Source organism: Nyctereutes procyonoides, unplaced genomic scaffold, assembly GCF_905146905.1.
Source record: "Nyctereutes procyonoides isolate TBG_1078 unplaced genomic scaffold, NYPRO_anot_genome, whole genome shotgun sequence".
NCBI classification, from domain to species: domain Eukaryota; kingdom Metazoa; phylum Chordata; class Mammalia; order Carnivora; family Canidae; genus Nyctereutes; species Nyctereutes procyonoides.
Genome location: NW_026575052.1, coordinates 51,606,043 through 51,621,916, shown reverse-complemented (window position 1 = coordinate 51,621,916; position 15,874 = coordinate 51,606,043). Strand labels below are relative to the sequence as shown.

General features: G+C 43.9%; 1 protein-coding gene across 2 annotated transcripts in view; it reads left to right on the top strand.

Annotated features, from left to right (window-relative positions):
* The window catches only part of LARP4B (La ribonucleoprotein 4B), a 94,749-nt gene that overhangs the window by 58,117 nt on the left and 20,758 nt on the right, over positions 1-15,874 (top strand). For both annotated transcript variants that reach the window (XM_055331868.1, XM_055331869.1), the window contains exons 6-11: positions 638-716; positions 2,487-2,623; positions 7,842-7,945; positions 11,675-11,785; positions 13,203-13,256; positions 13,341-13,550. In XM_055331868.1, the coding sequence (XP_055187843.1) occupies positions 638-716; positions 2,487-2,623; positions 7,842-7,945; positions 11,675-11,785; positions 13,203-13,256; positions 13,341-13,550 (695 nt within the window). The remainder of the gene's footprint in view (positions 1-637; positions 717-2,486; positions 2,624-7,841; positions 7,946-11,674; positions 11,786-13,202; positions 13,257-13,340; positions 13,551-15,874) is intronic.

The following is a 15,874-nucleotide window of genomic DNA, read 5'->3' as shown; positions in this document are numbered from 1 at the left end:
TCCACTGTGCCATCTGGCATCTTAGGACAAGTGTCTGCTAGAAGCTGGTGCCAACCTCTGTGTCCTGTTGAGGGTCTGCTTACGTGGTATTCTCTCATGGGGTTTCTGAAGCACAGCACTTACCTGTAGCTCTGAGTGGCTGGATGTTTAAAAAGCAAGTTCATAAGGCTCCAGTGGAGGGACTGCATTGTCCTTAACAGCCTGTGTGCTTACAATCCCCAGCCTTTATGTTTTTGGCCTGAATTTGTCTATTTCCTTGTTTTTATTCTTTCCTTTTTATTGTATTGTTTTAGTGTCTGCGTTCTTGTAGACTACTTGAAAGTCCTTTTTCAATTATGACAAGGTATTAAACTTACACTTTTTTTTTCTGGAGGGGAAAGAAGTACCTGTAAACCTTGCTAATAAATCTTACTCTACAGATTATTTTTGAAACTATTGTTTTTGTTTAGGAGAAATAGGATTTTAACTTTTTTGCATCTGATTTCTTTTGTTTTAGTAGGTAAAATAGTGATTTTATTACTATCTGCACAGGGTAGATGAATTAATATGTATATTGAAAACATGAGAATCTGTGTTGAATCATCTGCTTGGTAAATTTTAAGCCATTTTTCCTGAGGTGATCATTTGTTTTATGTAGGAGGAAATGAATCTCAACCGGAAAGCCAGGAGGACCCCCGAGAAGTACTTAAAAAGACATTGGAATTCTGCTTATCTAGGTAAGGATCATAGTGGTTTTTCTAGAAGCCACTGTCTCAGGTGTTGTGCACTGGTTATGATATACAGATGGGAAACTGTTGGGAAGGGTATAGGTCAGCTGATACCTCGGTCTGTGTGTAGCTCTTCATAGGAAATGGAGAATGTGCAGTAGTCATAGCTCTGATACGGTGGAGAACTGGTCCTGGTTCCCTCGGGTCTCCACAGGTCCATTGTGATGGGTCCGTACCTGGGGGTTGCTTTTTGAAATTCGAGTCCTGGCCACCCCCTGCCCCCCAGTCCCAGGGAATCAGACTCTGGGGGCGGGGCCTCAGTTCATCCGTCTCAGAGACACTGTTGAGCACAGTGACGTCTGAGGACTCGTTTCCTATGCTAGTTCTCCTGGTAGGGCAACCCTGCACCAGCTGATCGCTCTGTTATTTTCAGTTATTCTTTGTCCTGAGTAGTGCCTTTTTGCTGACAAACGGAAGAGAACCTTTAAAGTTCAATGTGGCAGGACCACACATACAGGAAGATGGGATTGGGTGGTGGGTCATTTTCTTTGAGTGTGAAGATAACTGATAGGCCGCGTGTAAGGCTTTTGCTCAGGGATGGCAATTTTTCAAGTGTTTCTCTGGGTCTGCCTCGAGACATGCACAGAGCATCTGAGGAGGGCCGCTGTAGAGACCATGGGGCCGTGTGGATGGGACAGGTGGGGGGGTGCGCCCCAGCTTTCCTTTCCGGCCCACAGCACCACAGTTAGGACCCCTGCTCACTGCCTCAGGGCGTGCTCTGAAAGGACAGCTGCTGCTGTAAGGCTGTGAGGTGGCGGTGGGGTTGGCACTTCACACAGCCCTGTCCTGCTTCTCCTGCACTCCCGGAGGGTGGGGACCTAGCAGCATGGCCTGCTGTGGATCTGCGTCTTCATGGATCTTCGAGACTGTCCTCGACCTTTACTGGGACCTGTGTCAGTGTTGGGATGTTTTGAGCACATTGTCCTGTTTATGGAGACTTCCGAGAAGCATGCACCACAGGCCCAAACACCAGCAAGTGTCTCACCTTCCCCTGAGCTGCTGGTGCCTGCAGCTTACCTGTCATGATGCCAGGGGCTGTGTTCTTGGTCCCGTTTCCTCCTCTGTAATTCTGGCTGCCCCTGGCTGGAGCTGCAGCTCTCCTGGCATGTGTTCCTGGTGGCACAGCAGCCACCTGGGCACCAGCCTTTCCATAGTTTCCTTAGCTTTGTGTTCTTTCAGCTGAATTTTCTTATCTAAAAAAACTGTGTTGTTTTTTTTTTAATAAAATCTTTTTTTTTTTTTTTAAGATTTTATTCATTTATGAGAGACACAGAGAGATAGAGAGAGAGGCAGAGACACAGGCAGAGGGAGAAGCAGGCATCACACAGAGAGCCTGACATGGGACTCGATCCAGGGTCTCCAGGATCACGCCCTGGGCTGCAGGCGGCACCAAACCGCTGCGCCACCGGGGCTGCCCAAAACTGTATTTTTAGTAAGTGAGGCAAACACTGTGTAGAGCAAACATGTAGAACTATAAATACGTGTTTTAAGGGTTTCCCCACTCATTAGTTGTGATTATAAAATGTGCACTGTACTTTTGGCTTCCCTGCCTCCCCAAATGTCTTTAAAAATTTTTACCTAAGGCCAGAGAGATGATAAGAAACAGTTGAGGTTCGAACTCTGATCTAGCTCTGAAGCACTAACGTGCCACGCTTATACTTCTTTGGAAGCTTCCTTTTAAAGAAGGATTGATTAAAAGCTGTTGTCTTCTCTGTGTAGGGAGAACCTTGCTAGTGACATGTACCTCATATCGCAGATGGACAGCGATCAGTATGTGCCAATCACCACGGTAGCTAACCTGGACCACGTCAAGAAGCTCAGTACGGACATGAACTTGATTGTGGAAGTGCTGCGGTGTAAGTATATGGCAGTGTGGGCTGACTCGGACCTGGCCTTCAGGTCCCATAGTCGTTTAGTGCTGAGTTACTTGACGGCAGGCAGGGTCGTCCCACACCTTCCTGGTTTTTCTGGTCCCTGTGGCTGGGGAGGTGCATCGAAGGGCTACATAGCTCAGACCCAGGATGTCGCAGATCACAGGGCCGGGGTGAAGACAGGCTTCTGCAGAGACGATGACGGCTGGGATATTGCTGAAAAGTACAGTAAATGGTGGTGTTTAACGTCAAGTACAATACGTTCTCATTAGCATTCTAGCACCAAAAAGGCCTTCTTTAAATTTCAACTTCCTGCTAAAGTTTTGGTGAAATATTACTGTTTTACTTTAAAAGGGTGTTGTGAATGAAGTTATTTCTGGGACATTTGGCAACATCAGAGGGAGGTTTAAATATCCTGGAGACCCACAGAGGTTCAGGGAGTATGGGCTTGTAAGCTGTGTTGAGGTGTCTACAACCTAACCATTTTATGTATGTTGTGAAAGTCACCGTTGGACAGAGGTTGTAACTCATATGCTATGAACTCCACTGTGTGTACGTGAAGTGCACAGCTGGGTCCGGGTGGACTCCAGTGTACGTGAGTGGAACCATCACTGCCTGGGGTTTTCTTAGTGCCTTTATAATGCTTCCACCCCTCCCTGCCACCATCAAGCATGGCATCACTGGGGAATGAGTTTTAAATTAAATATACATGATTATTTATACAATATATTATATAATATATAAAATATATAATATATAAATTATAAGTATATATGAATCTATACTTATTTATAAGTATAGAAATATAAAAAATAGAAAACAATATAAAACTTATAATTTATAAATTATATTTATAAATATATTAGTATATAAATTCATATAATATTTTATGTTAAATATAAATATCAGGTATCTTTTTAAATTTAGGGATTGTCTTAATTATAAAAAGTCACTTTCTGTAACAGGACTGCAAGTACCAGATGAATTATTTCTGTACCCTCCCCTCTCAGGGCTGTTCTGAGTCCTTCCAAACAACACGGTGTATGCTGTGTTCCCCTGCCCCAAAATTTCTCAGTGAGGACACACCCATCATGCCTCAAAGCCCCACTTCCCTGTGTCACCACTATGACTTTCCATCACTGATATGTAGGCCGTAGTGTTTACGTACTGTCTCTGGCTTGGCTGACAGGCAGTGATGATGTTTTCTTGTGTGCATCTGACTTAACAGAAGAATAGGTGAACATGTTATCTTAAAACTTAGCTGGACTTCTATTCACAAATCGCAGTCACTACTTTGTGTTCCCAGGCAAAGGTTGTAAGCACATAGTGAAGACATGAGCAAACACCGTCTATGCAGTTTTATTCTGTAAATTATAACCACTGTTGCCCAAGATAGTGTGCCCAAGATAGTGTGCCCAAGATGTGTTCCAGTGTTGCTTTGTTTTTCACACTCTGTTCAGAACAGAAATCTGTTTGATGGATCAGTTGAGTTTGGTTCTGTCTGACCCACTTAGAAGGCGAGTGGCTTTCCTAACCTAAAAACACTTCACTTGGTTAACGTTCTTTATTATTAGAAATCCCAGATGTCGATATTTCATGTAGGCACTCCTTGGAAACTTGGCTGCCCCGTGGCCAGTCTCCCGGTTGATGCTTGTTGGCTAGGAGTCATTCATGCAGACCACGAGGATGTTCAGTTGCCCTGTGTGTTTGCTTCAGGGAGCCGTTTGTCTCCATGGACAGACAGCCCTCTGCTGTCCACCCTCTCCACCCCTCCTCCACCTTTCCTTCCAGTGCTGGTAGGGAGGGTCTTGAGTTGTAGTGGTACCTCCTATCCATCTTCGTTCAGCTCTTTAATGTCTAATTGCTTCTTTTCACACCCATTTTTAGATAGAAATATATGTGCACATGTAATAACCTAATGAATAGAGTGTACTTAGCATATTAGTTGTACTTCTGGAGAGGGTGACATACATAAGCCTCTGTGAGCAGAGATCTGTTTGCATCTTAACCCCATCTGCAAAATGCCCAACATAAAGTTAGATACACAGTAGATATTTTTTTTTCACAGTAGATATTTGATAACATTTTGTTTTAATTTGAATATTTGCTCGTACAACACCAAAATTCTAGTGTTGATTGAATTGCATAAATTATGTCTTTATATCTTAATATGCATGGTACATGGTGCTGCAGGGTACAGAATGTCTGATTCAGATGCTTTTACACTTAATGTAGTTGAAATTCCTAATTTAAAAATAGACTCAGATATTTGTCACCAGAGTATGAATAAATACGATAGTCACACAGTGAATACCAGAACAACTAAAATGAACTCGGCCTATATTTTCAACAAGAATCCATTTAAAAAAATCATGATTCTGAATACCAAAGCCTATTTCAGATATGTATAGGATGGTAACCTCTGTATAGAGTTTAGATAGGAGTAAAATAGAACTCTGCTTTTCGTGGGTTCAGAGGTAAAAGAGTATAAAGATCTGAGCAGGACCGACCCTCCTGCTTAAAGATGAATGTTTATGTCCGGGGGGGTGGGGGGGATGGGGGGGGGGCGGCACCTTGAACTGGGTTCCAGACCCTGGGGTGAGAGGCACAGAGAGTTTCGCCAACCCTGTTTGTTGTTTTGTTTTTATAGTTTTCTTGAGGTAGAATTTACACACCTTAAATTGCACATGGTCTAAGTGTACGTTTGTCAAGTTTTGACATCTTATACATGCGCACAGAACTCCCATAATCAAGACAATGAACATACTATCACACCCCCACCCCCACCCCCCAGAATTTCCTCCTGCTTCAGGCAACCACTCATCTGCTTTTTGTCACTATAGTTTTCATTTTCTAAAAACTGTGTGTAAATGAAATCAGTCATGCTATAGCCCTTTTTTGGGAGGGGGTCTGGTTTCTTACACTCGGCATAATTGTTGTTGAGTATTATCAGTAGCTTTTATAGCCTTTTATTGCTGAGTCATACTCCATCTCGTAGGCAGACCACATTTGGTGTATTCACCCAGTTGATAGACTTTGGTTACTGCCGGGTTTTGACTACTACGTTAAGATGTAAAAGTCAGTGTGACAGAGGCTTCCGTTTCTCTAGGTCAGTAGCCTTGGTGAGTAGCCGGGATGGTATGGTAGGGGGGTTTTAACTTGTGAAACCGCCTACCTGTGTACAGAGTGAGTGTCACCTGCGGTGCCAGCACTTGGTTCACATGGGCATTTTACTTGCAGATTTCCTAATTTTATCTCATTGTAGTTTTAATTTATTTCCCTCATGCCTGGTGACATCGAACAATCTTTTCATGTGCTTGTTTATGCAATCCTTTTATTTTTGCTGAAGGGTCTATTCACGTGCCCCCCTCTACCTACCACCATTTTATTAGTTTTCTTATAATTGAGGTTTGACGGGTGTGTGTGTAATTTGAGATCTGCATTATCTGTTTCCTGGATATATGGTGTTATCCAGGTATGTGATTTGCAAATACATTTTCCTGGTCTCTAGCTTCTCTTTTTTATTCTAATAATAGTGTCTTTTGAACAACATAGTTTTGAACTTTTTGTATAGTCCAATTTATTGATTTTTTTTTTCTTTTTTTAATTATTGTTTTTTTTTTATTTATGATAGTCACACATAGAGAGAGAGAGAGAGAGAGAGGCAGAGACACAGGCAGAGGGAGAAGCAGGCTCCATGCACCAGGAGCCCGACGTGGGATTCGATCCCGGGTCTCCAGGATCGCACCCTGGGCCAAAGGCAGGCGCCAAACCGCTGCGCCACCCAGGGATCCCCGATTTTTTTTTCTTTTATATATCTTGCTTTTGGTGTTGTATCTAAAAAAAAAAACTGTGCTTAATCCAAAGTCATGGAAGTTTCCTCCCAGAAGTTTATAGTTTGAGGGTTTACGTCTTTAGGTCTTTGGTCCATTTGAAGCTACTCTTTGTATGTGGCTTGTGGTATGGATCTCAGTTCTCAGCCCCCTCACATGTGGGTCTGCAGGTGTTCTAGCACCACTAGCTGAAAGGGCTCTCCCTTCTCCACTAAGTTGTACTTGGTGCTGTTGTCAGCATCATCTGGCCAGCACCATGGGTTTATCTCTGGGGCTGTGTCCTCTTTTGACACCTACACTGCAGTGTCTTGGTCACTCTGGCTTAGGTGCGAAGTCTCCGACTTTGCATTTCTATATGAATTCTAAAATCAGTGTTTCAGTTTTTCAGAAATATTTTTATTGGGATTGCATTGAATCTATAAATCAGTATGGGGAGAATTGACATCATAATGCTAGTGAGTTTTCCATTCACTGAACACAGTATCTGCATTTACTTATATCTTTTAAAATTTTGTCTTGGTAATGTTCTGCACTTTTCAATGCACAAATTGTCCATATCTGACAAGATATATGATGATTTCTTGTCTTTGACAGTTTTAAATAATGTGTTTATTACAGTTTTGCATAGGTGTTAGTATGTAGAAAAACATTTCATTTTCATGTATTGGTCCTGGATACTGAAACTTTGTTAACCTCAATTCTAGTTTTTTGAGAAATTTTTTCAGTCTTCCATTCCTGCTGTTGGTAACCCTGTGTGGGGGTGGTCAGCTCTGCGCCCGATTGTGATCATGCTGTGTTGTGACTGGAATCCACACATCATGTGGTTTCACAGATGTGACAGCAAAACAAAACAGCACACAAAGGAAGGTGTATAGAAACTGTGAGGTCGGAATCCAGCCTCTCTGTGTTAGCACTTGCCCCAGCACCAGCCTCCTTGTGCTGACCATGGCCTGTGGTCTGGAGGATGTCATCACTGGGAAAAGCTGTTGGGGCACACATGGAACCTTCTGAGTTCTAAATGATTTTTACATTAAGGGCTTGTAGAAGAAAAGAAGCTAATAACTGAGTTGTGATCTACATGTAGTTGTTTGAAAATCCTTGTTTCATGCTGTTAAATTTATTCTAGCTCCTAAAGGATTTTTTTTTTTTAATTCTTGTGTTCCTTTGTTTTGAAAAATGTAACATGCAGGTTGGGCATAAAACCTGATGGTTTGTGTTGAGGTAACCCACTGTATATATGTGTCTTCAGGGTGTTTTGTTAAATACAACATAGCACATCACACTGTAGTGTCCCTATTATGTCGTAACTAGAATGCAAATGATTTGTTTCAATATTTGTGTTTTACCTTTCATTTTTCTTCTCTTTGTAGCTTTACCATTAGTCCAAGTGGATGAGAAGGGAGAAAAAGTAAGGCCAAATCAGAGTCGTTGCATCGTGATCCTGCGTGAAATACCCGAGTCCACTCCTGTAGAAGTAAGTCTCCTCGGAAGGGTGCTCAGGCTTTTTTTGTGTGTGTTTTTGTTTTATTTCTGTTTACTTCTGTGTTTCTTGGAGGGTATATTTTAAAGTATATGCACAGCAACACTTTCTTCCCAGGACTTACACACTGTAAGTTACAGTGTGATTTGTTTGTTAGAGTGGTACTCAAACTTTTAAATATTCATTTAAAAATAACAAAACCCACAGGTTAAGATAACATATTTTTATGTTAGGTAAATATTTTTAAAAGGATTTTATTTATTTGAGAGAAAATGCATGTAAATGGAGGGAGGGGCAGAGAAAGAGAAAGAGGGAGCAGCAGATTCCACGCTGAGTGCAGAGTGCAACGTGGGGGTCCGTCCCACGACCCTGAGATCATGACCCGATCTGAAACAAGAGTGGGACACTCAACTGTTTGAGCCACCCAGGCACCTGTGTGTTAAATAACCTTTCAGAACAAATCTCTTCATGACAAGAGGGGGATTCTCTGAAGAGCGCAGGGAATGTGGCCTGTTCCTGAATCAGGCTGACCCACCAGGACCAATGCAGAAGTTGGTACAGTGAAAGGCTGGGACATCTTTTTCACGTAAATGGATCTGCAGATCGTTTAATTTGAAAAGTACCAACTTAGGCAATAAACTTAGGAAATGACAGTATTTGATAGTGGCAGACAGAGTCATGAGAAGTCGTCTGCCATTACTGCTTGGCTGTAAAATCTCTTGCTTGTCCAGATACTTAAATTGAGGTGGACTGTAGTAAAAACCTGGCCGTTGTGGCCTGAGACTACAATGAGCCTTCCTGCAGGGTTCCGATGGAGTCAGCTCCTGATCTGTGTAGAGCGTGGGGGCTGTCTGCCGCCGGGACTCTTCAAGACCCCAGGAAGTTTGGTTTGTCAGTCACAGGTCTTTGTTAGGCCCGAGTTACTCGAGCTGCGTACATACTCAGAACCGTCTCCGTAGGGGAAATGGATGAGTGTGCATGCAAGTGAGGATTGTGACAAACCTAGGGTAAGAAGTTATACTCTTCTTGACTGGCATTGTTCTAACAAATTTTACTTTCTGTTCAGCTCAGGCTTTTTTTCCTACTTTTATATGTGAAGAAAAGTAATTAGGATTGAATTTTTTGTCCATTTTTTTTTTAAAGTTCTAAATATGAAGGATCATCCTCTTTCTTTCTGCTGACCTGGATGTGTTTATAAACTCACAATAATATTTAAAACACAGGTCCTGAGAGATATTTGTAAAGACTATAACCGAAAAGGATTTTCTACTTTTGGCTGCAGACATGGATGTTGGTATATTTCTATTATTCCAAACAACACGCCCTGTGTCTGTTGTAAAACTTGAACCATAGAAGTTTTAAGAGAGACAGCTCAGAGGAAAAGCTCTGACAAATGAAGGGTTGACAAAAGAAAGGGAAAAGTGGTCGAAGGCGAGCTGATTGAGAGGGCAGGCGACTTGCGGAGCGCTGACCGCGCGGAGCCCCTCTGCGGCAGCCACTCGCTTGTCCATGGTTGGGCACTGCTTTCAACTGTAGTTCGCTTGGTTGATTAATAGTCTTTTATAAAATGGCCCTTCTTCCCTGGTAATAGTTCGCTTTGGGATCGGTGTAACCGCTCTGCATTGTTCAGTCACTGCTAGCGTGGCGTGGCGCAGCGTGGTGCCTGTGCCCTTAGCCCGTTTGCATCTTCATAGTTTGAAGGACTTCCTGTGGGCGCCTCGAGTCGGGTCGTGCTTTTCTGAGCCAGTCTGAAGATCGCTGCCAGCTAAGTGGGGAGTTTGGACTGTTCTCCTTTCAGTCATCAATCACGTCCTTGGGTTTAAATTTGCTGCTTGTTTCCTCATGGTCTATACTGTTCCTGTGTTCTTTCCTTTTCTCCCTTTCTTTTGGGTTAAATTCATTATTTTTGTCTCCTTTTTTGGTTTATTAGAAATAACTGTGTTGTTTTTGTGGCTGCTTATAGGGGTTGTGGTGACATGTTTAGCGGGTCTGCACCTGCCTGTAGTTAATCTCGCCCTGCTGCCCACCCTCTGCGGCATCCGTCCACCTCCCACGCTGCCTGGCGCTGTCACTGTGACACCACACAGGATTTTGTCTGCTTCAAACAAGTCAGTTTTAAAGAGATTAAAATGAGGAGACTATGTTTCCTATTTATCCCCATTTACCACATACAGTGCTGCTCCTGTGCGTGTCTAGGTCTGCGCCTCCTCTGGCCTCCTTGCTCCCCCCGTAGGCCTTTGTTTCTTGTGGCGCAGGTCTCCTCTGCTTTTGTGTGTCTGAGAAATTCTTCTCTTTATTCTTTTATATATATTTGTTCGTTTTGAAGAAATCTTTGTCTTCCTTTATGGAAGATATTTTCCTGGGTGTGGAACTCAGGATTGACAGGCTTCTTTCCCTTCCCGTGTCTAAAGATGCTGTCTCCCATGTTCTGGTGTGCGTTCTTTCTGAGGCCGGCTCTGTCATTCCCCTCTTGTTCCTTTGCATGTCACTGCTCCCTTTTTCTTAGCACTTTGAAGATTTTAAACAATTTGATGATGATGCACCTTGATGTAGCTTGAGAGTCTCTTGAGTGGAAATTTCCTGAGCTGTTACTTCTTCACATACTTTGTTTCTTCTCTGTTCAAAGTTCCTGACTAACTGCTAATCGTACTTATTAGTACCTTTCTTCCAGTTCTTTTGGGTCTTTTTCTTTGCTCTTCCATGTCTGTTTAACATACCCAGTCTTTACCTTTTGGAATATAGAACACATATCTAAGAACTATGTTAATATCCTTGCCTTTTAATTCTTTCATCTATATCATTTCTAGGTCTAATTTGATTGATATTTTTCCTCCTTTAGATCATGTTTTTCTGTTTCTTTGTGTACCTGGTAAATTTTGACTAGATCCCAGGCATTTTGGATTTTACTTTATTGGGTACTGAGTGTTTCTGTATTGTTTCCTGGAACTGATCTTGAGCTTTAAGTTTCAGTTTGACCCTTTAGGAGCATCATCAGGTGGAAGCAGGGCCCGTTCTTCCCCATGCCGAAGCAGTGTCCTTCTGCACGCTGTGCCTTGAAGTCTTATGCATTGGGAATGTTTTCCACTCTGCCTGCCTGGTTGAGGGGAGACACACTCTCTGTCCTTGTGACTTCTGCTGCTGCTCCCTCTAGTCGTTTCAGGGGGCTCTTTATGCATACTGAGCCCAGGGAAGACCCCCTGAGAGCCCTGCAGGTGTGATGCTGGATCAAGCTCACGTCCTGGCACTGGGCTGTGGGGCCCCCATGGGCGCTCCAGGCTCATCTGCCCAGCATGGCCTGAGCTCTGCTATAATTGTTATTTCATATATTTTGTCTTTTGTCTTTAATTATTTCGACGGGAAGGTAAATCTCATCCATTTTGGCCAAAAATAAAAGTTCAGCTGATGTTTAAATTTCTCACATTACTGCCCTGCTTCCCCAATTGTGCAGTTATCAGCTTTGGTACAGTGAAACAAAGTTTTCACATTAATTTAGCTTAATGGTCTCTTGGTGTACTAAGAAAAGCTGTCAGTAAGTACTGTACTTCCTGTGGCAGTAGGGTTCTGATTCTGAGCCACACTTAGCTCTTCAGCTCTTCTGAAAGACCTTTACTAGCCATCAGTATGGTAGCCTCTGTCTAAGCACCGCGTGTATGCACCATTTCTCCTGGTGAGGACAAATGTGCTGTCGTCGAGAATTAATTTTTACCTTTCTATTTCCCATAGGAAGTAGAAGCACTATTTAAAGGAGACAATTTACCGAAATTTATAAACTGTGAATTTGCCTATAATGATAATTGGTTTATTACATTTGAAACAGAAGCTGACGCACAGCAGGTAAGCTGTTCCCACCCCATGAATTTCAGTGTTACCAGTACTTAACAAGTAGTACATGAACTGAATTGGGGACTGAATCGGGGCGTTGAGATCACGGCTGCATTATTGTCCGAAGTTTGATTATAAAGTGCAGAGGAAATCAGGTTGTAGAGACTGAAATAGGTATGTTTGTGGACACAGTGTTAGAGGCGATACATAAAGCCTATGACATTATTTCCCAAGGACGTGTAAGACAAGCAGCACATCAAAATGAGTTTTTTCATCTGGACAGAGAAAAGTTTTAATACTTGGGAAGTGTTTTGGGAAACTTTACGTAATTTTAACTTTGATAAGGCATCATTGTATATTGTAAGATAGTTGGAAAGGCCCCCGGGAAAGCTCTGTGAGGAGATCAAGGAGTTAAGATGGTCTCCCTGGCCTAAAAGGAGGAGTCTTACTTGGGGGAAACATGAACATGCTTCAAGGAATGCCAGTACAGCTGACCCCTGAACAACAGGCGATCTGTGAGGAATCCGCGTGTAACTACGGACTCCCTCAAATCTTAGCTACTGATAGTCTACCATTGACCTACATGAATCCTTACAAATCCATACACATTCCGTATGTTACTTGTGTTATATACTGTGTTCTTATGGTAAAATAAGCTAGAGAAGAGAAAATACTGTGAAGAAAATCATAAAGAGGAGAAAATACCTTTATAGTACTGTCCTGTATTTATCAGAAGAAGTCTGCATACCAGTGGACTCTTGCAGTTCAAACCTGTGTTGTTCAAGGGTCAGCTGCATGGTACTAAGTGGTGAGTGATGTGAATGCTGTGAGGTTCAGAAGAGAGAAGCAAAAGTCTGAAAGACCAATTTGAATGAGATGGAGGGGAAGGGCATCGGAGGAGCCAGGCGGTGGGAGGGAAGTCTTGTCAGCAGAGTAGGTGTAAGCCATCCTCACCAGGATGGGGGAGTGTGGTAGGCCGAGGTCAGAGCCTTCAGAGTTAAGGAGAGCACTTGGAGAAGAATAAGGGGCTCCATAAATAGGGACTTCTGAAGACTACAGCCTTCATGTTTCCCTTTCTTGAACTGTATGCTTCCATTTTCATATTGGTTAACACTTGGGACTAGGTGTCCATTATTTTTCCCAGGTCAGGATCTTTAGCCTGTGGTTGTGAGAGGCTTTTATGGTATCTATTAATACTACTAGAATTGCATGTAAATGCTGTTTGTGAGATTTTCTGCTAGAGGCTCTCTAGCTCATGGAAGTTCTTGTAAGGAATCTGTGACCCCATAGTAGGTTAAGAATCACTGTTCTAGGTCCTGTCCATCATATTTTAGCTGTACCATTCCTTATTTGAGGTATTGAGTTAACTGTCAGTTCATCTTATTTATAAGATTAACACAGTGGCATTTTGGGTGATTTTTGTCCTCAGGCTTACAAATATCTGCGAGAAGAAGTCAAGACTTTTCAAGGAAAACCAATTAAGGTAAGCAAGACCATTGGTTATACTTCATTTACTTGCAAATCAATTACTAAGTATTCTGATAGAAATTTCTGTATTTCCACACAGGCACGGATAAAAGCAAAGGCAATAGCTATAAACACATTTTTGCCAAAGAATGGATTTAGACCTCTGGACATGAGCCTTTATGCGCAGCAGCGCTACACAGCCTCCTTTTACTTACCTCCGGTCTACAGCCCCCAGCAGCAGTTCCCCCTATACAGCCTGATTGCCCCCCAGACGTGGTCGGCAACGCACAGCTATCTTGACCCACCCCTGGTGAGTCCTGTCTTTGCTTGGAGCTCATGCAGTGGGAAGTCCTGTTGTGGACACTGCACTAGGTGTTCAGAAGAATGGAGGTCTTGATCTCATAGTGGAACCAGATGTATGTTCAGGTTGCGCTCATAAAATAGGCTGTCACCTTCTACAGTGGGTTCACATTTAGTTGGGAGATTAATATGCAGCTGTGGACAATCTTTTTAAAACCTTGGAATGCTATAATTTTGATCGTTGGCTCAGTTTACCCACCCTCCTGTGTAGTAGTAACTTCCTAGGCTGTGTAATCTCCAGTAAAACACAGAATGTGATCTGAGCTCTCGGATAACCAGGTTACTCCTGAGCACAGGAGGGTTGCCAGGAGAGATGCTTTTAAGGAGACAGAGGTGTTTTTATAGGTTCCTGACAGTTGAGGACAAGTAGAAGACCGATGATGACCTTGTTTTCTCACACCAGTTGTAGGGTTGACTGGCCTGTGTCATGGGTCCAGCTGCTTTTCTGCAGTTGTGCTGCCAGAGAGGTTGGAGAGGTCAGGTGATCCCTGGCTGGGTGTTGGCACAAGCTTGGTGGAGTGTGTGATGTGAGCATCACAACTTTCATTGGCCTCCCACCTGAGTCAGTGGGGTGGACTGAGGGACAGGTGTGCCTGAGGTGGCAGGACCGCTTTAGTTGGAACCAGAGAAGGAACGTGGCGTGTGGGGAAGGTTGTGGTCGGAAGCAGGAGTCGAGTTAATGGTTTTGAGGCTATGGCTGTGGACTGAGTCAGGAGGGAACATTGGGTGGTGCTCGGGTCACTTGCGGGATGTGGGAGATGCCTGCGAGCCAGGCCCCACCATGTCGGATGTCATCTGGGCCTATCGTTGACTGAAGAGGGAGCTGGAGAGACGAGCGTCGCCTCCTGTGGGATGGTTGGTGCCTGTTTCATACCAGCGCGTAAAGGTGCGTGTCTGTGAAGGAATGCAGCCTGGAAAAGACACCGATGTCAGTCAAGCAGGCAGTAATTGAAAATATGGGACAGAGAACACTGGAACTTACAATTAGGGGCTTGTTAGGTGTAACGGCTTCTTCTGTTGAACTTATCGGAGGGGGCTGGAAGGGAGGGAGGCTGCCGGAGGTTGGGCCACGTGTGCCCGGACACCGGGGATTGTGGCATTATGGGTGTCTCCGAACTGATGTGTAGGTTCAGGCGGGGAGCTGGGAGATGAAGCTGGCGCGTTCTGTCAGGGCCAAGCTGTACGGCTCCTTAAACGTGCCCTGAGGCATGTGGACTTGGCCCATGGCTTGTGGGACACGAGAAGGGCAGCCAGGAAGAGTCAGGACAGGTCCTCTCGGGCGCCAGCAGAGCTCCGAGGTCTAGAACCGCCGCAGTGGGGGGCAGTTAGCAGACAGGTGCCACTGTGCAGAGTTGCATCTCGGTCTTAGAGCGGATCCTGATAATGCACTACTTTTTTGAAATCTTTGCTACTTTCCGTAAGAGTGTGCCAACAGCCACGTAGCTGGTGTGTCGAAAGAGGGCCTTTCTCCAGACGAGGCTAACTGCCATGCCAGTGCTGGTGAGTTCCTCTTGAGTTGCTTTTCTCATTTGTCTGTTTGCACCCATCCCTGCTGGGGAGCAGGGGCGGTTGGCACCCAGGGTCAGTTGTGTGGCCATTAGGAGGGTTCCTTTGATCCTGGTTTGGAGGTGGGCACGTGAGGCCTTTCGCGTGCTCTAAAGCATACTGTGGCACTCTGAGCAGGTGTGAAGATACTGTGCCTGTGGTTTCTCAGCCAGTCATGTTAAATTATTGGGTTAGGAACTAATTTATTTTTAATTTCTTGAGCACAGTTACACAAATAGAGTTCTGCATGTGCCAGTGTGTGGAGGAGGTGATTTGTCTCGTGGTGTAGTGTTCAGAATCTAGTTCTGGTGTGATCAATACATTTATAAGTAGTTGGACTCTGGCAGCAGTTCTTAAACACTATGTTGAAGATTCTAACAAAGTTTGAAGGGTATCTTTCTGCCCCAGAGTTTTCTGTTGCTTCACCTTCTTTGTAGTACAGAGTTTTCTCTCTGTTGTTTCTTCTTCTTTTTTTAATCAGCAAACAGTTTTTGGTCCTGTGCTACCTCTGACATCCGTTTCCTGTACCCACTTGTACCCGGCTCTAGCCTCCTTGGTGTCGTTGGGTTTCCTCGGCAGGCTGCTGTGGGGGGATCACTGTAGTCAGCCGGGAAAAGGCCTTAGCCTGAGCCTGGCTCAGGAAATACCAGTCATTGGCTGTGATCTGGCCTGGCCCGTGTTCTTTTCAGCCTGGGAATATTTTTGGTATAAAATGGAGCAGAGTTTCTT